The sequence below is a fragment of the Pteropus alecto genome, unplaced genomic scaffold (genome assembly GCF_000325575.1).
Source record: "Pteropus alecto unplaced genomic scaffold, ASM32557v1 scaffold7, whole genome shotgun sequence".
Taxonomy (NCBI): domain Eukaryota; kingdom Metazoa; phylum Chordata; class Mammalia; order Chiroptera; family Pteropodidae; genus Pteropus; species Pteropus alecto.
The window spans coordinates 53,324,910-53,347,247 of NW_006494614.1; the positions used below are offsets into that span (position 1 = coordinate 53,324,910).

At 34.3% G+C, this 22,338-nt stretch overlaps 1 protein-coding gene across 2 annotated transcripts in view; it reads right to left on the reverse strand.

Annotated features, from left to right (window-relative positions):
• The window catches only part of DLG2 (discs large MAGUK scaffold protein 2), a 657,893-nt gene that overhangs the window by 387,221 nt on the left and 248,334 nt on the right, over window positions 1-22,338 (reverse strand). For both annotated transcript variants that reach the window (XM_006926670.1, XM_006926664.3), the window contains 2 exons: window positions 21,035-21,179; window positions 18,629-18,767 (listed from right to left, as the gene is read on the reverse strand). In XM_006926670.1, the coding sequence (XP_006926732.1) occupies window positions 18,629-18,767; window positions 21,035-21,179 (284 nt within the window). The remainder of the gene's footprint in view (window positions 1-18,628; window positions 18,768-21,034; window positions 21,180-22,338) is intronic.

Genomic DNA, 22,338 nt, shown 5'->3' on the forward strand with positions numbered 1-22,338 from the left:
ACAAATCTGTAAACCAGTTAGATTCTCCAACTCTCATCCTTCTGTGGTCTTCTTTGGCTTCCCTAAATGGGAAGAGTGCATGTAGCCCCATGCTCCTACATAAGCGGGACTCAGAACCAAACTACATTAATAATGGCAGCTGGGATATTGAGGGCTTGGATCCCTAAGTACCGAGTATATTACCTGATATAATTCAAAGAAAAAGGTCTTTTACTATTATAAGGGTGCCTCAAGCTCTTCTTTACAAATAATACTGTTTTTCTGGGCCAAGAATTTGGAGAAGTAAGCATGAGAGGATTAAATTCCAGGCCTGGGCTAATAGGTGTTAAGGCAGAATTTTGAGAAGTAATTTAGGGGATAAAAGAGAATACAGGATTAGGGTGCAAACAATGTGGCTCAACAAGTGAATTTGACATTATAATGATAAGGATTAAGGAAGAGGCTGACTTATCTTACACTTCTGTAAGCAGAAAAGTATTAGTCATTTGGTGAAGGTGCTGTTAGAAACTTAAAAGAATGATACAGAGATATCTGAGGAATGGATTGGTCTAGGCAATTTGTAAAAACTCATTTATCCCCCTGATTCTACGCACCATCAGACTAGGCCCCCAAAGACTTCCACTGGGAACCTTGGAGTAGATACCTATTTGTACTATACTCACTTAACTATTCTAAAACTTAGCTTTCTCATTTTAGTGATATTAAAAAGCCTCCTCTATATATCAGCAAAGTCATAAACTATAAAATAATACTTAGAAGTAAATTATTATGAAATGGTGAAGTGAGTGGAAAGAAACAGAGCTAGATTTGAATTCTGGCTCTTCCAAATTCTACCCTGCGTGACCTTCTACTGTTTCTTTACTTCTCTGAGCCTTAGCATCCACATCTATAAAGTGGGGATTGTAATAGTGGCCTGAGGATGGCTGTGAGAAATAGAAAGAACGCTTGTAAAGCACCTAGCTCAGTGCATGACACGTGCTGTGAGATCACCAAATAGCATTATTTTTACTCTCAGGCACTCGGGATCACAGAGATGCATAGCCTCTGAGAATGTTGCTCCCCAATTAAGCAGTTCACATATTAGCAATGTAATGTGGATTCTCTTCAAGAGGATGGAACAAAGGAAGTAAAAATCAGTGATTTTTAGTATCACAAAAAACACTGCATAACGGTGCCTTCTAAGATGGGGTGAAAGGGGTTAAATATGTGGTGATAGAAAGAAATTAACTATGGGCGGTAAATATACAATGCAATATATATATATATAAAGACCTTTGCTCCTGACATTAAAAAGGTAATTGATCCTCTATCATAGCCCTGGAGGTTGATGCTAACTTTCCCTGGACTTCTCAAATATTTTCATTTTCTCTAAAGAGATATCATCCTTAACTCTAACCTTTAATTTGTGCCTGTACTTTAATAATGATTTGCTTTCCTGTATGGCTCACAGGTGTGGTGTCATATTAAATTGTTGGGTCATAAGTAATTTGTTATTAATGATGGCCTGTGTACCATTATCTATATATATTTGCTTTTTCAAAAATAGAAATTAAGATTGATTTACCATTTTCTCTCTATAAACATCACTCTCAAATATATTTTGCTATGTTTGCTTATTGAAGAGAAAAATGGCAGAGTAAGAGCTGCGCCACATGAAGTCATTTTGAAAGTTTTAAATTATTAAGGTGCTTTATTTCCTCAAAGAATTTTTAGGTTTCAGAAAAATTGCGCCCTCTCATGACAGTGAGTTATAAATGGTTCATGGAGTGTTTTATTGAAATAAAAAGTTGAAAATCAATGACTTTAACAATAGTGATTGTAACTAGTATGTTTCCAAAGACTGAGATGACCGTCCCTTGGTATTGGGTGGGTGTCCAGCTACAGTAGTATTTTTGTAGAACTCTGAAAGATGTTGCAACAAATATTATCTGAGATGTACTGGGTCAGTATTATGGTCACACTAGGCCTTTGAGAAATGGATTTGAATTATTTCAGGAATGTTCAATACATCTTATCATTGTGTTTATACTCTTCTATTTTTGTAAACTTAGTTTAAAAATTTTTTTTAAACCAAACTCAGGATATAATATGAATCTGCAAAAAAAAAAAAAGCATGTTAGTAGTTATCTAGTATTTTGATGAAATATAAATTTTTAAACAAAGGGAAATCACAGAAGAGAGATTTGACTACATTAAAAAAACCTCATAAAATAGTAGTAAGCCGGGGAAACATCTGCTCAAATATATTTATCAATATTTTAAAGCTGCTTCTACAACTCAATATGAAACCCCATAAACTTTCAAAAGAAAATAGACAAAGGTTATTAGCATCCAATCACAAAAGAGGAAATACAAATGACAAGTAGACATACAAATGTAAATGTTTAACCTCACTAAGAATAAAAGTAATGCAAATTAAATGATATATCCCCTTTGCCTGTTTAAAAATAATAAAAATTTTTTTAGAATTAATAAACCACAACTTAGTCGCAGTATTGTGAAATAGACCCTGATATTGCTGGTCTATGGAGTATAAAACCCCTTTACAACGTTTCAAAAAAGCAATTTGGCAATATAGTTCAGAAGTTTTAGAAGTAATCCTGTTCTTCGGTTCAGTAATTCTAACACTAGTATGCAATCCTAAGAAGAAAATAAAAAATGTAGACAAAGTTTTCCATAGAGAAAGTCACTGCAGTGTTATAAGAGCAAAACAGAAAAGATCAAAAGGAAACAATCAAAATGTCTAACAAAGAGACAAAGATACAGAACATAAGATGTATTCATATGGTAGTTTATTATTTAGCTATTAAAGTTAATATTCCTAAAAAATTTTAATAGTATAGGAAGATGCTTTATTTATAATGTTGAATGAAATGAAGTATAAAATTGTATATGGGGCTATGGGAACACTGGGAGGTGAAAGCATCTAATTTTCTTACTTTTTTGAGTAAGCCACATTATTGGTCAATGGCTAAGCTCTGCGTTGGCATCTTTTGGGTCAAGAACACACCCTGTCCATTCAGGTCTGGTTGGGGGGTGAACCACATGATCCTTTGAGGTTTGCCCCTTCAGCAGAGCTGTAAGCAGAGAATGATGCTCTGAGGTGAGCTGGGCATTCCATCGATGTGATTAGGTTTGGTCTGTCGGGTAACTATCTACGTCTCTATATTCTGAGCTAGTACTAGTCAAAGATGGTGTGGAGAAAGAAAGCAAGGCCATTCCCTTTGGAGAAAAGTTTGACAACAATGAAAGAGAGGAGTTTGAATGATAGTAAAATATGGGGAACATCACAAAGGCCCCCCAGAAGAAGGTTCAAATCTTAATATCACCCCACGGTTTCTTTCTGTTTATCATGGTATTAAAACATATCACAGAACAGAAACTCTATCTTTACAATAACCATTTTCTATTCTCAGGGGCTCCAAGATTATATATATCTGTAACACCTAAACTAAAGGTTTCCAAATCTGATGAAGTCTTAAGTTTTAAAATTCACACATATGTGAGAATTTCTGAATAGGTTTAGCCAAATCATATCTTCTAAAATAGAATGCAAAATGTTAATTCAACTATATACTCCTGTATGCCAATTTTACATTACCACCGCAGGCTCTATAGGGGAGAAAACCCCTTATGAATTCAACTGAAAGCTCAGCTTGAATATAATAGCAGTTCCCCAAAAGGAAAAATAATGTTCGAATATAATTCTCTATGTATCAACAGGAAGGATGAGGTGGCTTTATACTGAAGGTACATTATCCTCAATTTCATGCAGCTCTTACCATTTACTTTCCTAGGTCAGTTATTGCAAGCAGGTTATAAAGACCGTCTGGTGGCCAGAAAGGAAGAATAAGCCACCTATAAGAAAAAGAGATTGCTGTAGCACTGTCTCTTGCTCTCCTTGGAGAGAACTCTTGGCTAAGAAGCACTTCCACTAGGATTTCGAAGTGAGACATAGACTAAGGACATAAATTTCCTGGAGTTGATGGTTCACATACTTTTAAATTCTACATATATTGTTCCTTTCTTCCAAATCTATATTTTAAGAAGTTTCTGGTTTCTAGCAGGGTCTCATTCCTACTTTCTCCATCAAGCCTTCTGAAGTACACCTGATTGCAGATTTTTCTTTTTTCTAAACTCTCATACAGTATATTCTTCATGATTGTTACTTGGTTTTGTACTCTGATGTATTTTAAATAATAATAACTTCTAATATATATATTGAGAACTTACTACAAGGCAGGGACTATGTACCATATGCATTATATGTCATATATCATGTAGTAATCTGCTCACTGATCCTAAAACATATATAATACTTTTAATCTGCAAGGATTAGTAATACCTTGCTTCTCTTCATATAGCTGCATTGTTAGCAGTAAGGCTAGGCTTTGAACTCAGGTTGTCCAGCTTCAAAGCCTGGGTGTGCAACCATTATGTTTTATTTTTTAAAACTCTTTTGCTGGCGTATACTTTCCCTCCAGGGTATAATAATATTTCTTAGTCATATTGGCAATTACAGCTCCTATTTTAACAAAACAAAGAGAGCCGGCTGTGAGTTCAACAATTTAGATTCTAGTTCTGGCCCCATTTCTTATAACCTGTATGATCTTGGACAATTTGTTTACATCTGTGCCTCAGTTTCTCCCCCTGTGAGCAGGAATAGTGTCTACATATTAGGGTCTTATGAATATTGGAGGAAATTTTGCTTAAATAGCACATATCACAGTGCCTGACAGGTGCTCAGTAAATGTCATGACTACTTCAGGTATTTAAATATGAAAGCTGGCAATCAGTTGCCTGTCTCATACATACACGTTTGTTCACTTTTGTGGATGTGAATTCATTCTTAAGAGATAATTTCCTCTTATGATGACAAGATCACATTTCTGGTCATGCCCAGGGTTGCCAGATTTAGCAAAAAAAAGTACAGAATGCTCAGTTCAATTTGAATATTGGGTAAACAATGAATAATTTTGAATATAACTGTGCTAATATTACATAAAACACATTTATACTAAAAGCTTTTCATTGTCATTGTTCAAATTCACATTTAACTGTGTGTCATTATTTTATCTGGCAACCAGCTGACCCCCAAGCCTAGGGAGCTTCCCTACATGGCCAGGCTCAGTGCTTGGGCTTCTAGCATACACATTCACACTGTGTTGCAGTTTACTTCTTTACTCTGACTCTTTTTTTTGGTTTGCTGCATTCTTTTAAGTCAGCAAATGTGCTTAATTTATTTTTGTATTCCTACTTCTCAACACTAGATATCACTATATCTATGCCCAAATTCATACCTATACCCAAATCTATACATAAACATGTAAATATATAATTTTTAAAATAAAATTTGATTGGATGATATTCATATATTATTATGCTATTGCTTTTATTTTTAAATTTTACATTATTTAGTAGACATTCTTCCACATCAGTACACATAGTACCATCTACCTTTTCTCTAACAGTTGTAAAGACCCTCTTCATACATCAGTGGTGAGGTATAAACTGCTGAAGCTATGACCCAGAAATTCCACTTTTAGAAATTTGTTCTACAAAATTGAGTACAATAGGTATGCATATAATGTCACTGTCACATTGTTTGTAAAAGCAAAACACTGAAGAAAACTGTATGTTCAGTATTTAGCAATCATATAGGCATCAAAAACATCGCTGTGGAAGCAGATTTGATGACATGGAAAGATATTCACAACATGTTATTAAGTGCAGAACACAGGTTAAAATAGTATATATACAGCTTAATCCAATTTGGTAAGTAATAAAATATATAAAGTATGATCTCAATTTTATGTAAGAGATAATGCGAAAAAAAGTTTGGAAGCATATGCCAAAGAATTCGCTGAAAATCATTTCTGGGAAATACATTTACATAAAATTTTTATTTTCTCTCAATATTGCATGTTTTCTAAATGACTTTTAAATGACATTAAAAACTATTCATCATATAAGCTGAGGGATAAAAATCCATAAATTTGCATATGTAGTATAATGTCAATTTTATAAGAAGCATAACTGCAGGTCTGTGAGTATGTTTGGAAAAGTCACTGAAATGTTAACAGTGTTCTCTGGATACTGCAATTATCAGTAATTTTGATTTCTTTAATATTTTCCTGTATTTTTAAATTAGTTTTTAAAAATATTTTTTTCTACTCCAGAGGACTGTTAGGGATGTGTGGGTCTTATTCAATTCAGCTGCAAAGATCTACAGATTCTCAAACAACTCAGAGATAGGAAATACATATTTTCCCACCTTAGGGGTATTTTTTAAAAATAATGAACAACTTTTATTTCTATGTAAGGCATAGGTACTAACAAGGTGTTATAAGAGTGGTAACGCAGCTTTGTGAATAATTGCTTATGAGTAACAGGATGGCTTAACTGACATCACCATATTGGCTATTTAAATTTGTCAGAATCTTACATCTTCATTTATGCAAATATATTCATTTACTAAGAAGATTTTATTTAAGGTTTAGTCTACTTCAGAGAAATTATGTGCTAGCTAAAATCCTTTTATAGAAATGACAATTGAGACAAATTTACAGCAACTGTAGTCTTTTTTTTTTACTAATGTATCTACTCATTCATTTAACATATATTTATGCACTTAGAAAACATACAGAGAGGCTATGAACATGGGAGAAAAACATAAGCTTTCAGGCTGTAAGATCTGGGTTTAAATACTGTTCTGCTACTACTTAGCTGTGTGACTCCAGGAAATTACTTAAATTGTCTGAATCTTGGCTGCCTTAGTTAGAAAATTGTTTACCTTAAGACCTATTTTATAGAATTGCTATGATATTAAATGAGATGCAATATGCAAGCTTTAGCAAATCACTGCCATATGGTAGCACTCAGTAAATAACTTTTTATGTGTTGTTTCTATGTACTATTCTAGGTGATGCGGAAGATAAAAATCTGATCCAGATGTAGAATCTTCCTTCAACTACTTTGTCTTGGAGAGAGAGTTAGTTTAGTAAAATAAGGCTAAAACTGGTTAAATGTGATGGGAGAGGGAAGGTAGAGTGTCTTGAGAATTCAAATGAAGTAGAAATGATATCCATCAGAGAGAATTAGGGAGATTCTTATAAGGAGGTGTCACTGGAGCTGGACCATAAAATATGGGTAGAATTTTAACATGTAAAATGAAGATAAAGATGGCTGCGGGAAGCATATATTTGGCCAAGACTGTTGCAAGAACAGGCAACCAGTTAATTATCTGATTGAGTTGGTTGGAGTATGGGGGCATGAAGGGAAGAAGAAGAAGATAGGTCTGAACATATGGCAATACACAACATATGAACCCATTTATAGCAGAGCTTCTATTTTAATAGACAAAATAAACTCCCTCAAATTTGGGGGATATTAAGTACATTATGTGTATTTGAAAAATTTTATGAATATTTAACCTCCTAAGTGGTAACACATTTTTAGAAATACACAAGCCAAGTTTAAGTGACAACTCTACTACGTATTAGCTGTGAAAATTTAGACAAGTTATTTAATCTTTAGGCTTTCAGTCCTATACAATTTTAATAGACACGAAGGACTATTGTGAAAATTAATAAAACAAAAGTATCCAAATGACTTATCAGAATGCTAGTCATTGGCAGGACTCAGCCAATATTAATCATACTCCCTGCAGTCTCCAGACTATTCTCACCATTTCCCAAACTCCACTTCCTCCCTACAAAACACATTTCGAGACAATCATACTTTTGGCCCTTCTGTCCATGCTCTGGGGAGCTTTAAATAAGAGAGCTCTCCTTGTATACTGTTGGCCAACGTATTTCCAGCAGGTTGAGTACTACTTGTAGGAAAAATTATAGACTCTGTATCATCTCAGATTCTCAATCTGTTAAGTGAGTATAGCAACATTTCTCTGCTCATTTTGTATGGTGTCCAGGGAACTAAATGAGAAATAGGAAAATATTGTCCAGTACTAGACAGCTATAAGGGTTTACTAATACTATTATAAATTCAGAGCAAGGCCTCACTAACTGACTTTGAAATCTCGGGCTATCCCATTTATTTCAGCTGTTTCATTCTGCCTTCTTCGCCTGTCTTAAGATGGTAAATGAGACTTTAGAAAAAGATTAGGAGTGAAAAAAAAATAAAACAAAGTACCAGGCTCTAACGGATCAGTTGACAGCATTTCCATTAGTCTCCATGAGAAAGGACTCACATTGTTTTACTTCAAGGTCGATATTTAAACACATCTAGGTGAGGGTTGACGTTTAAGTGTTTACACAGAAGCACATAAAATCACTAGGACTGCTAAATTTTTTCAATGAGGACTTAAAATGTTCATTAAGGTATCAAGAACTGAACCCTTGCTTCAAACTGTACCATCTAGGAAGCCTCACTTCTTCCTGAGAAAAGGTGACTGCCTACCTTGAATAGGTTGTAAATGTTGCTGGTAGGATATAAAACTAGTTTTACCCATACGAACAAAAGAAAAACCAAAGACTAACTTGAATTACAGAGAAGATTCCAGAAATCTTAAAGCTAAGAATGCTACCCATGTGTTATAGCAAAAAGAGTCCAACTTTGGGGTTAATTTCAATCCTGATGTTATGTATCTGCTGCATGACCTTTAATAGCCAGACTAATTGTGTTTCGATCCAGCTTTGCAAATTACTAGATCCCCACTGCCTGCATATTCAACATTTCCAAAAACAGATTCTTGACGTTTGTCCCCAATTGCCTGCCCATAGCCTTGTCCTTCTTAGTAATAACATCTCTACTCTGTAGTTGCTCAGGCTACAAACTCTGGTGTCAGCTCCCCTGTAGTTTAAAGATACTGCTCTACTGTCTTCTATATGTATTCGATCTGACAAGAAACCTACTTTTATTATGTTTCTCCCTTTATAATGTCTTTGGGCTTGGTTGAGATTCTCGGACCAATATGATTATAATTTTCAATAAATGTTTAAAAAATTCTGACTATTCGGTACTTCAAGTCTGCTTATTCCGGTGCCATAGGAACTAGAAATTTAAAAAAGAATCCGCTCTCTGTGTTTCATCTGAATAGGTTGTATTGCTATGCCTTAAAACTCATAATTCTTTCTTCTGCAGTGTCTCTTATGATATTAATTTTCACTTCAGATACTATATTTTCATTACTCAATGTTTAATGTGGCTTTATTTCATATCTCCCATTTTTCTCCTGTTCAGAGATTGACATATTTTAATATGTCTGCTAGTTCCGTCATCTCTATCATTTCTGGGACTATTTCTGTTGGTCATTTTTTCTTTTAATTATAGATATTTTCCTATGGTAGGGAAGGTTGAGGACAAACATCAAGAGTTTGTTTTTGGAAATGTTAAATGTGTGATATCTGTAAGGCAACCTAACTGAGGTGTTGATTATGCAGTGGACATCTAGGCATTTATCTTAGAGAAACATATAATGAAGAGATAGGGTCAGAAAGATTGCACAAGCATTATTTGTAATAAGAAAATCTTAGAGACAACCTACATATCCAACAATAGGAATGTAGTTAAGTAAATTATGGTTCTTCTATATTATACAGCTACTAAAAATATGTTTTTGAAGATAAAACATGAGAAAACGCTCGTTATAATGTTAAATTAAAAAGAAAAAAACCCACTATATATAGTATGGTCCAAATTTTATAAACAAATATACATAGAAAAAACCCTCAATAATATAACAAATAGTAATAATGATTATCTTTCTGTGTAAAATAGTAATTTTTATTAACTTTTCTTTATATTTTTGTTATTGTATAACTTTTCTAAAAATAGATATTACTTTACAATTAGGGAAAATAATAAAATAAGATAGAACTTACTGAAAAGAAATAATTAAAGAGAGGTATAAGACCTAAAAAGGGCAATAGGTATAGAGATAAATATTAAAAAGGTAGGTTGTCTGAGGAAAGTGTTTTAAAGCAGTATATTTAAAATATTTTTTACTCAGATATACCTTGCATCATTATCTAGTTTAATCAAATTACCTAGAAGTAAAGAATGAAAAATGCAACAAAATTTATGAAATTTATGTCTATAATATATGAGAATATAAGTTTTCAGAATGTAATAATGGTATCCCACAATTTTCTTATATTTTTAAGAGAATTATTATTAATATGGTAATCTCACCTACAGCAGCTAAATGATATAGGAGATAGCAGGAAGTCACTCAGGAATTATGATGCCGTTACAAATAATTTTGAAATTATACATCCACATGTGGACAATTAGGAATCAACTATCTTCTGTCTACTATTAGTTTATTGATATGTGGGTGTGAAAACAAACTCCCAGAAAAGTAGGCCATGGGTACTTGTCTTGAGTCATAATATACACCTTGTTTCAATATCATACGGATAAGGATCAGAAATAATATGCACATTGTGTTGTGATAATTATTAACTTGCGGTGTAAGGGAACAGGGTCAATTAATGGTTGATTGCTTCTACAGTAATCCCTACAAAATTTTCCATTGCCTATCATTTATCCTTTTTTGCCTCAACCAGCCCTGAAGACCAAGAATGAACTCATTCTATTAAAACATAATACAGCATTGATTAAACAATAGTTATAGATGTACAATAACCATCTTCCATAAAATTATAAGGCCTAGTTTTATGTGTTTATGTCTGGCTAATTTATGAGGTACATAGGAAATAATAAATATCTATAAAAGATAATTTTAAAATCCTCATTACTGCTTCATTTTTTCAACATTAAATTTATTTCCTTGACAGCAAACAGCAGCTTAATATGTTTCCCAATATATATTCGGATATCTTCCTTTAATTAATATTTATCAACTTCTCCATTAGCATATCCACTTCATTTCTAACAGGATAGCTCTGCCATGCCTCACAGTTTACGTAAGTAAACCCAAATGGTTGCGCAGAGCAACCATCAATGAAGAGAAAATTCCCCTTGAAGCTTCTAGTTAGTGGTATATCCTTCATCTGTCTCAGTAGTTTTGCCCTGCTTCCCCTTTCCCATTATTACACTTCACTTCAAAAGAGGCAGCTACACTGAAGAAATCAGGCATTTTGCACAGAGCAAAACAGATAACTCAGAGACATTGCTGATAAATCTTTGATTTGTTTGTTTTGTAACGCACTTTATAAAGGTTACAAGGAGTCTGATGTCATGTTTTGCAGATTCTTTTTTTAAGGGAAAGTCTACATGGTGTTAGTTGTTTAGAGCTCCTTATGAATAAAATAGGACAAAATTAAGAAATTATCCAGAGGATAATTGTATTTAGCCACAGAGGCCAGACTGATAGATTATTTTGTTGTTGCTGTTTTTGTTGTTTGTTTATTTTTATCATATTTGGCTCCACTGAATCCTACATTATATTGTCAGTGCAGGTGGTACTAGATATTTGTCGCAGTCAAGAAAATAAAGGTTCTTGATAAAGCATTAAATGTATGACTTTCTGTAATAAAATGGTCTAATGTGCCCTGCAAGATAAATAAGTTGAAAAATGTATACGTATGAAGATTGCTTTTGAGCGGCTGTATAACATTGCTGGTTACATTTCCATTCCATTCAGGATGTTTACCAAAAAATGACTTTATTCGTGGAGTAGCTCATCTTAAATCCTTGTTTTAAATAACATTAATAATATCTAACATTTATTGAGCACTTACTTTTTTCTAAGCACTTCACATGTATTAACTCAGTTTACTGTCACAATAAACCTATGAGATAGAAAGGATTATTCCATTATTCCATTGCATTCCAAGGCAAAGGGTAGTTACATAATTTACCCCAGGTCACACTGCTAGGAAGTGGTCACAGTGGGACCCTGAGCAGGATGGCTCCGGGGCCCACACACCTATTCACTCTGCTACAGTGATCCTCCCTCTAAAGCAAGGGCCAGTTGTCTGTGTAGGGCACACCCAGTTCTTTTCTACCATTCTCGGTTAAAGGCATAAAAGAAAATATGTCTTTCTTCTGTCAGAAGAAACTTCCAATTCATCAAGAAATGGTTTCAAGTCATAAATATAAGTTAAAAAGAAGAGTCTAGAACATGCTCAGACTTTAATGTGATAGGCAGTGTCATCCAATCCTTTGAAAGCCTGTCCCTGATGGAGACCTAAACCTTGAACTATTATTAAGGATTGTTTTTATAACACAGAATTAATAACTCACAGGTTCGTGTAATTTAGCTCGTGCTTCTCAAACTTGGGTATTCATATGCATGCTGGGATCTGTGGTATTTGACAGGGACTGAGTATCCCCAGAAAAATTCTATCTGGTGGGTCAACTTCACTTTAAGATTTTGGTTAAAAATAAATTAATTCCTAACCAAAATATTTTCACATTAAAGCAAACAAGGATATTTCCCAAACTTTTTTGAGAAAATACAAGATTTCGTGTGTTTCATGCTTACACAGAAAGCTTCACGTTTTACCTCAGGCCTTAATGAGAACAAGCTAATTTTTCAAGGCCTAAGGGCATGTGGTAGAAACATTTGAGAAACAGTGGGTGGTTTAGCCTCCAACCAGTTCTGAGTTTCAAAGTTAAACACCAAAGGAAAAAAATCAGCAACTGTGGCAAATACTTATTCTGTTCCTGATAGATTATTTTGTAGGTGATAAAAAGTGTACAAATGGTCAGTAGTAACTTAGCCTGACTAAAGCAGGCCTGATCCTCCTAAAGAATATTAGCTGTTGAATCTAACTCAAAAGTGTAGCTCAGAGTTCTCCATTCCTCTTCTCTTCCACTGCTGCCCCTTCTTTAGTCTCTGGTGCCATAATCTTTCCCCTTTTTCTCCAAATGTTGCTCTACTCCAAACAGGAATTAGAGTTTTTTTTAAAAACATAAATCAGATCATTTCACTCTCCCGGTTAGTACTCTTTAATGGATTCTCAATGCACTTTAAATTAAACCTACACTTTTTCATCATTACCTACAAAATCCTATGTCCTCTGGCTCCTGACTCGTTCTTCAAACTAATATTCTACCATGCTCCCATTAGCTCATTTCTTTCCTGCCAAGCTGGACTTCCTTATGTTCCTGGGACATGCTAAATTTATTCCTGCCTCAGTTATTTTAGCCTTGCTATTTCCTCTTCCTGGAATGTTCTTTCTCTGATCTTTATATTACTACTTTTTTTTTTCTTTTAATTCATATTCCGGTTCATACACTGCCTCCCCAGAGAGGCATTCTCTGATTATCCTACTCAATATTGTTCTCTTTCCCAATCACTGCTTATCATGTTATCCTTTTATTTCCTTTATAGCACTTATCACTATCTGAACTTACTTCACTTATCTATACAGCTCTTTTTAAATTCTAGAATGTACACTCCACGAGGACAGGGACCTTATCTGGTTTGTTCACCACTATAACTCTCTTGCTAATAACTGTGCTTGACACATAGTAGAAACTGAATATTCACTGAATGAGTAAATGAGTAAATTAATGAAAGAAAGAGACAAACAAACAAACAAACAAAAAAACTGGCATACATTTTAGATATTATAGTGAGTAAGCCAATGTTCTGTAATTAAAGGAGGATAGAGTTGAGGCAGACTCTGGTCTAATGGGTTCATATTTATTTAGTAAATAAGGGAATCAAACTGGTGAGTATCAAAGTCACAATTCGGATGGTCCTTGAAAGTTTCTGGAGACAAGAGATCTTTCTTGAGAGTTTATTTAGGTTTTGCTTTTTGATCAAATTATGTGAGGGGACATTATATAGAGTCAGTCAGAAAGACACCTGGGTGTCCTAAATTCAGGGTCAGGTGAACTTGGTTTCTATCACTGGAAAACATATCACTCACAGCTATAGTTAAGTCCCGGGCCTTTTTAAATGACATTTATCCCATTCATAACTAAGAAACTGTCCCCATATCTTAAAAGAGCAGTTTTACTTTGCATCCCCAATTTATTTTTGGTGTCATTTTAGTGCCGATGATTTGTTTGTATATCCTGAGAATATTTAGCCAGATGGTGAGAGTATGTGGTTTGTATCTCTTGTGAGTGACCAGGGAAGATTTAGTCCAGCAGAGATAGAATCCATAGTCATAGGTAAAATACAAAGTAAGTACTGCTCATAGATGATCATTGATTGTAGTTTTTTGTAATTGTTACCTTTTTACTCCATCCCCCCACCCCCAAGCCCACTCCCACTCCCTCAAAAAAGAAAGTGAACATTAGTTTAGAGTAATAGAAAGAGCATTGGATTGGATGTCTGAGGACATAGGTTCTAAATCTGATTCTACCTCTCACATATTGGGACTTAGAGTTAGCAAATCATGCTGGGCCTTGTGTTCCTTACCCTCCAAATGGAGGAAGATTAGACTCTATATTCATATATGGTCCTTCCAACTGTGATAGTCTATAATTCCTTGTACCAAAAAAAAAAAAAAATCTCAGCATCATTATTATCATTTTTTTCTCCAAAAATCAGAGACCAGAGTATTTACATCAATAATAATTTTAATTTATAGAGACTCAATAGGCCTGCTACTAAGAGAATTTTACCCAAGGCCTTTTGTTTATGCTCCCTTTCTTTAAATCAATGGAAAAACAAAATTCCCTAGTTTACTCAGATATATATTCCCTTAAATAGTAAGAAAGAGATTTTAAAAAATTCCAGTCATCATTTTAATAAAATTTATTTTAAAAATTCTATTTCCTAAAAAAATGTGAATATTAATCAAGAAAACAGAGATATTTCTTACAAGAGAGTATGGTATTATGAGCATATGGAATAAAAGGCTGCCAATTTTATATAATTTTATAGGTTGTTAAAGCTTCCTATTTTTACAGAAATGTTTCCTCATCAGCCTAACTCCCATCATTAGAGATTCAGTCCCTTAATTTATTGTTTTAGGAAAATAGAAAGTAGATCTCAAATATGCACTACTAATATGTTAGTATTTAATATTAAATAATAATTTTATATAGCTATCTAAAGATGACTACTTTTATACACATCATCACATGAAAAACTCATAATTCCATTAGGAAATTAAAAGATTCTTTATCCCAAATTTGTAATTGAGAAAATTAAGACTCTGAGAGATTAAATGACTTTTTCAGGGTCATCTAGATAGTAAGTAGTAGGACTAGGATGAGAACCCAGTTTCCTGACATAAACTCAGTCCTCTTTATCCAATATTTCTCTGTGAAAAGAGAATGTATGAGTCGGGATGGGGGTGCAGGGATGAAGACTTTGAAGGTAGACAGACTGGAATTCAAATTTTGATTCTGCTATTTGTTTGCTGTATCATATGAAGAAATTACTTAAACTCATTTTGTTGTATGTGAAAATCAAGAATAAGAATATCATATAAATAATATAGGGGTGATAATATACATGAAAGCACTTAGTGTTCATAGTGCATAGTAGTATTCTCTGTGTTTCTACTAGCCTATATTTTTAATCTTACAACTAGGTTGCATATGAGAGAAAAGATAGGAATATAAAGATAATTTAAAGGGAAGTACCATTTTTCTTTATGAGCCTTACATTTCAAACAGTAATAGTTGTTTCCATTTTATTTGAGTTCACATTCTTCCTTGAGTATACATGGGCTATCCCCTACCACGAATGCCCTTCCTGATCTCTCGACTCTCTGATAAATGCCTACACATTTTTTCAAGCTCAATCTCCAGAGTTATTTCCTGTTTAAAACTTTCTCTGATGCCATGGGTTGTTCCTATGACATTCATGTTAAATTCAGATTCACTTATGAATATTTACTAAGTGCCTCCTGTGGTGCTAAGGAAACTCTGCTAGGGCTACATGAGAGAACTTCATAGAATTGATCTAATTTTGTTTGTTTCTGTTAGTAGCTCCTACACATTGGGCTTTTATAGACCTTTTACTTTTAAAAAGTGAGGACTGATGTAAGTGGCCAAATTTTTAATTTTTCTAACAATATAATAAAGTGAGTACCTGCCATTGGCCACCACAAAAGAAATGCTATTTGACACCAAAGTCTAAAATCTTAGGATGAAAAAAATTAATAGATTAGGTCTTACAGAAAACTTCATGGAGGGAGTCTGCACGATCAGACAACGGGCATTGGGGATTCACTCGTTTCAATATATTTTTGTCCCAATTTGATAGTTCTTAGAGATGTTTTTCCTCATTTAATTTTGCATTCTTAGAGCAGTGTTCACTGTCAAGTAGAAAGTATTCAATAAATATTTATGAGTGAGGCAGTGAATTTGCTTCTGAGCAAATACCTCTGAGATCCATGGTAATATCTACAGCGCAGAGCACCTGTGAGAGGACCCAGCAGCAGAGAGAAAATGGGGAAGGTAGGTATGTGTGTGTGTGTAAATTGATACAATTTATTTCACGAGTTTTACAGGCACCAGTCATTTAGAAGACATTATGCAAAGTTGTAAGTGAGATAGTTCTGCCAGAGAATAATGGAGGGGCAAAAGTAAGATACTGAGGCATATTATAAGAAGAAATGGACTCTCTTTCTGGGACACCATCTAAAATATTCCATGTGACATCTTAGGTGGATTAAGAATTGCAAGTATAGCTACAGTAAAAATATAATATTCATTTAACATTCTTTGTGTATTAGGTACCATTATAAGTTTTTTGTATGCATTATCTCATTTAATCATTAAAACAACCTGTTGAGGTAGGTGTGATTACTATTCCCATTATACAGATAAAGAAACTGAAGCTTGCAGTGGTTAAATGATTTGCCCAGCTTCACACAGTTAGCCAGTGGTAGAAGTAGGTCTTAACCTTGATATAGTTATCTTTAGAACTTACCAAAACTCTTAGGTCCTTTTCATTTAAAAATGAGGGGAAAATTTAAATGTTTCCTCCAAGCCAGGATTTTAAACCTGGCTGGGTAGTTTAAAAGCTGTGTGACCATAAGCAAGTTGCTTAACCTCACTGAGCTTCTATTTCTACATCTCTAAAATGGAGATGAAAGCCTTTCTTTCTGTATTTTGGGAGGATTAAATGGAGAGTGTATGTAAAATAGTTAGCAAAGGGTGTGGATTATGAAGGGGATTTAATAAATGTTAATTCACTATGGGGCCTACTAAGAAAGTATTCTCAAATTAACATCATATTAAATATTAGAGATAGGATGAGAGCAAATAGGTCATTCCTCTGGTGAATAAAGGTACCTATATTTGCACAATTTTTTAGAGAGCCATGAGGATTATCTTTGCTGCCTCACCCTCATTTCAATTAAGAACATAGAGATTAGACTTTTCAGCAGGGTGATGTTTATATTTGATTTATACCACAGATGCACATTTGCAGCATCTCAACATTCCATTCCTTGGCTAAAGATGTAACAAGCTACTTCAGCAAACCTGAAATTGCAAGATAAATGGAAAATGCTTAATCATTTAAAAAGAAATAGCAAAGGAAAGAAAAGACCAAAGCATACATGGATACCAGTGAGGAAATTAAAGCAGCAGGAAGTCTCTTCTATTTTTTTAGAGGCTGACAAATGGCTTCATTAGACAGGATATAAAATCAAAAGGGTTCATCTCTCGTATTTACACACAAACACATTTAGAAAAAAGTGTGTATACCTACATATAATCTCATTTTGGGTAAAAGTATTGTTCACTGAGAAAAGCGAGTTTAGAGCAATATGTGAAATATGAACTTATTTTGTAAAAACAATGTCGAGCCCCATCTATATCTGAGTATGCATTCGTACAGGTTTGTATGAATGTGGAAAAGGTATGAAAAGTTCATGCCAGGATGTCACATTGGGAACCTCAAGACTGGTTGCACTGTAGGAAGTTTGGGGACGTTTTGTTTCTTGAATATCTTTGCATTATTTTACTGACTGAAATGAGCATATAGTACTTTGAAAACAAAATTAAAGATAAAAAAGAAAAAATGTACATTTCTTATTATTCATCTCTCCATTCATTCATTAATTTATTAATTATCCAATATTTATTGAATCCTTAATAGTGATGATTAAGTAAACTAAATTAGTCTTCTCTGTGAACAGTCAGATCTGATTTTTTTCAGAGGTGTGCTGACTAAAAATGGTTTTACTTTGTGGGATTAGCAATATGATTCATGCTCTGTCCTAAAATTCTGACCTGTTCGTCTTTGGGATTAACAAGATATGTTAAATTCAAACCATTTGTAGTTAATTTCACTCCTTTGACTCCCCAATTCCATTAAATTGTGGGTCGCCATTGATGGCAAGAGCCAAAATTTAGAGTCAAAAAACAAGGGTTTCAGTCCTCTTTTATTCACCAGATACATAATATTGGTGGGCTAATTCCTTCCATTTGAATCCCAGCACCATCTTCTCTCCTCAGCTAATAATGCCTATCTTACAGTATGGCTATAAAGCTCAAATAGGATCAAATGTTGAAAGTCTTAAAAAATTGCAAAGTGATAGGTAAGTGTATATTACTATTTCTCTACAAAGAATTTGTGATTTTGCTTCCTAACAGAGAACAATGACACACATTTACAAGTATTTGCAGATTTCCACTGGATGCAAGACTATCATAGAAAGTTTGAATGGCCCTCAGGAGTTTCATTTAGCCTCAAGGCAACAACTGACACATTAGGCAAATGCAATTTCTTCCTGGTAAGGATCATAAACCCAATTAACCAACAAGCATATCTGACCTGGTGTAATCATCTTCAACAAGCATGTGCTTTGGAATTGGTGAGTACCTTCCTGGAGAGATGGGCGGCAGGGAGGTTTTATATTCTAAAGTGCCATTGTTGCCAGAAAGTAGATGGTTTTCCATCGGTGGAGAATAAGCTAAGGGATGAAAAAAAGAAAAGAAAAGAAAAGAAACCTGTTATGTGGGTGATTCAATGTGTCATGCTATAGTTCTGTTAAAAATAGAAAGGCTTTGCTACATGCCAAAGATTTTCTTGTCCTCCAAGGGCTGGGGGGGATATTGTTTGTTTGCATTTAATGTGCACTAGCGCATAGTGACCTTTAGGATTGGAAAGATGTAATAACAGTTATATCTGTGATCCCCGTTAGTATAATTAGGTGAAGAGAACAATTGGAGAAGAGACTCAGCACACACTTTTTCAGAATGATGATTAATTTTCTATTGAAATAAAAATGTCTTTCTAATTGCAGAGCTCACATTCCTTTCACATAATTAATATCCAACCATTAAAAGCAGAAGTTTCCTAGAAACATGTTCTTTTATAAGAACTTTAATTCCAAAATATGCTGTACTCCCATCCCAGAAAGGCTAAGAACTCTGACCATTCTTTCCTATTTCTCTACCCTAACTCATCTCCCTTTTAGGTGGTTGAAAACACCTCCTAACTGGGTCTCCTGTACCCGTCTCTCTCCATTTCACACATTGAGAAATCCAGCCCTGACCATGCTGTTCTCTTGCTTAAATGTTATCCATTGCCACTATTGTATTGAATAAGAACTTTCCCTTTCAACATTCTTACAAAATTCACCCTTATGCATGTCCCATGGTCCTCAAACAAAGCCCGTTCTTCCCAACATCTGTACCTTCGTTCCGTCATGTCAACTACTACAATTTCTGTCTCCTGTCCAATCCCTGATACTGAAATATCACACATTATTCAAGATAAAATTCAAATGCCATCTTCTGCATAACAGTTTTCTTTTGATCTCCTAAGGACAGATGTTATCCCCTTCCTTTGAGTGCCCAAAGGACATTTATTTTTACTCATCCCCTGGCATATATATCTCTATTTATACATCCCTTTTTGCCACATATTACTGCTATTTATATATTTGAATTAGCCTTCCTTCCAATGAAGGCCATGATTGTATCTCCTCTGTAGCATACCTATTCCTTTAAAAGGTGTCTAGCCCATATTGAGGTTACTTAATATATATTTCTTGAATCGATTAAGCAAGTTTTGTTTTCTCCCTTTTCTATTTTCGACATTCACCTTATATGCCCTTTATGAAGTGGCTCACAGAGTCTCAAGGCTGATCTTTCTAAATTCATCCAGCTTGAAAAACTTTGCAAGTTTAAACTCTTTCATATCCAAAGGTAAGGCTAAACTCAGCGTATTGTCTGCTTGAATAAAAGACATATTTGGGGACAAGTCATTTTAGGATCATCATTAAGAAAAGCAATAGCTAATGTAATGAGAAGATAACAAATTACTCATCCTTTAAAAAATCCATCCTCAAGAGAAACATCTAAATCTAAGAGAGGTTAAACGACTTGATTAAGACTCTAAAACTAATTAATGGCAGGTCCTGAAGACATCCTGAGTTCTTAACCTCACAAGTGGCTTCTCAAAATTTCAGAATGAACAACTTACTGCCATCAACAAAACTGTCTCTTAAACCCATATCGAAATTTAATTGCTTCTAAATTTAGTCTGCAGAGACAGAACCTTAGATAAGGTTCTTGTTAACCTATTACGAAGAGGCGAAAACATGGGGCTTATGTAGCAGCACAGCATCTCACAGTTAGTTGTTGCCCTAGAAACCCCCACCTGCAATCTATCTTTACTGCCATATTGACGGACAATTTTCTCTGGCTTCCCTACCAATATAACAAATTCATGTAAAGGTAAGAGCTATGATGATGGTGATTAAGGATCATAATTTCATAATTTCGCCATTCAAGTACAAGATCCTCTCACTCAGGAAGAAGCATAAAGCTGTCGTGGGTCTCTTTTGCCAGGATCTCTTTTTCATTCAGCTACTATATAGATTCAAACTAGGAAGAAAGCATATTATGGCATGAGAGCTACCATGCTTTAGGGACTTAAGAAATAGCCTTTAAAAACATGTTTCCCCTATGCTATTGTAATCACACTGTCCACAACATATATTATTAAGGCTTTCTATAACTGTGAACCCGCTGACTCATCAGGGTGTTTCACCTTCAAAACACTAGGTAAGTCCCTAAGGCAACTGGAGGGTAAAACACGGGATCCCTCAGACGTATTTTCACAGGCTTAACAGATGGGAAGGTGCAAGTATAGGACTTTGCCAAGCTTTGTAGAATTCCAGTTTTGCAAATCTGGATGCTGTTCGAAGATAAAACTGCGTGTGGTACTTACAGTGAGTAATATCAGGTGGACCATAAGGATCAGTCATATAAATGGTGGTGGGTTTGCCAACTTTTAGATAAACTACATCTGACGTGTTCTTCAATATTGCTACCGCCTCTTCATGTGTTACTTCTTCTAAACTGTAGTTGTTTACCTTAAAAGGGAAAACAATTCAATATTAGAGTCAAAATGATGCAGGTGAAGAGAAATACTCAGGCAAGAAGATATATGGAATTATAACCTTATTTAAAGATTAAATTGCAATGATTACAGTCCAGTATCTGTATCAGACTTTGATGGAACAGATAGGTTAATGGCATTAGCCACAGCAGATAAGGTACAGTCATTGATACTAAAAAACAAGGTTGCTTCTGCCATTTTCTATGAGGGAGTGATATATGGCAAGTAGAACATAATTTGTGGGAGAAGGAAAGAAGGGATCAAAAGTCTCTTACTATGCTATGGTTTTTGTGATTACAAAAAGTAATACATATTCACTGACCTGAAAGGAAGAAAAAGTATATATATACATATTCTCTCTATTTGGATATATTTCTTTAAGTGATTCTGACTGTATTATATACTTTGTTGTGGAATCTGTTTTATAACCTAGAGTAACCATTTGTCCTTATCTTGAAAGTGCTTCAACAACATGGCTGTTTTGTACAGAGCATTGTGTTGCATGGCTATAAAATAATGATTTAACTAATCTCTTACCGAAGCATATTTAGTTTGCTCCTAATTATTTTCTACTATAAATAATGTTTCAGTAAACCATTTTTTTTATATTTGTATACAACTTTGATGATTTCTTCAAGATAAGTCATACAAGCAGAATTGCTGGACTAAACTGTATGGATATGATAAGGCTTCTGAAACCTATTTCCAAAGTGCTCTCTGGAAATATGAACGAGTTTACTTTTATACTACAACTATACAAGAGCCCCCATTTTCTTATGGCTTCACCAGACTTGGCTTTTCTCACTTTAAAAATCATTCCTATCAAAATGTTATTTGACATTAGTCTATTTTCTAAGAGAAGAGGGCTAATGTTGGAACATAGAGCTCTTCATGTGAGCAAGTTCAAGGGTACTCTATTGCCATCGGCTTCAATAGCAACTTCCCTTTCCTTTTTTTCTGAATAGACAATTAATTTTTTTTAAAAATTACAGTTGACATTCAATATTATATTAGTTTCAGGTGTATAGCATAGTGGTTAGACATTTATATAACTTAAAAAGTGTTTCTCCTGATAAGTCTAGTACCCACCTGGCACTATACATAGTTATTACAATATTATTGACTATATTCCC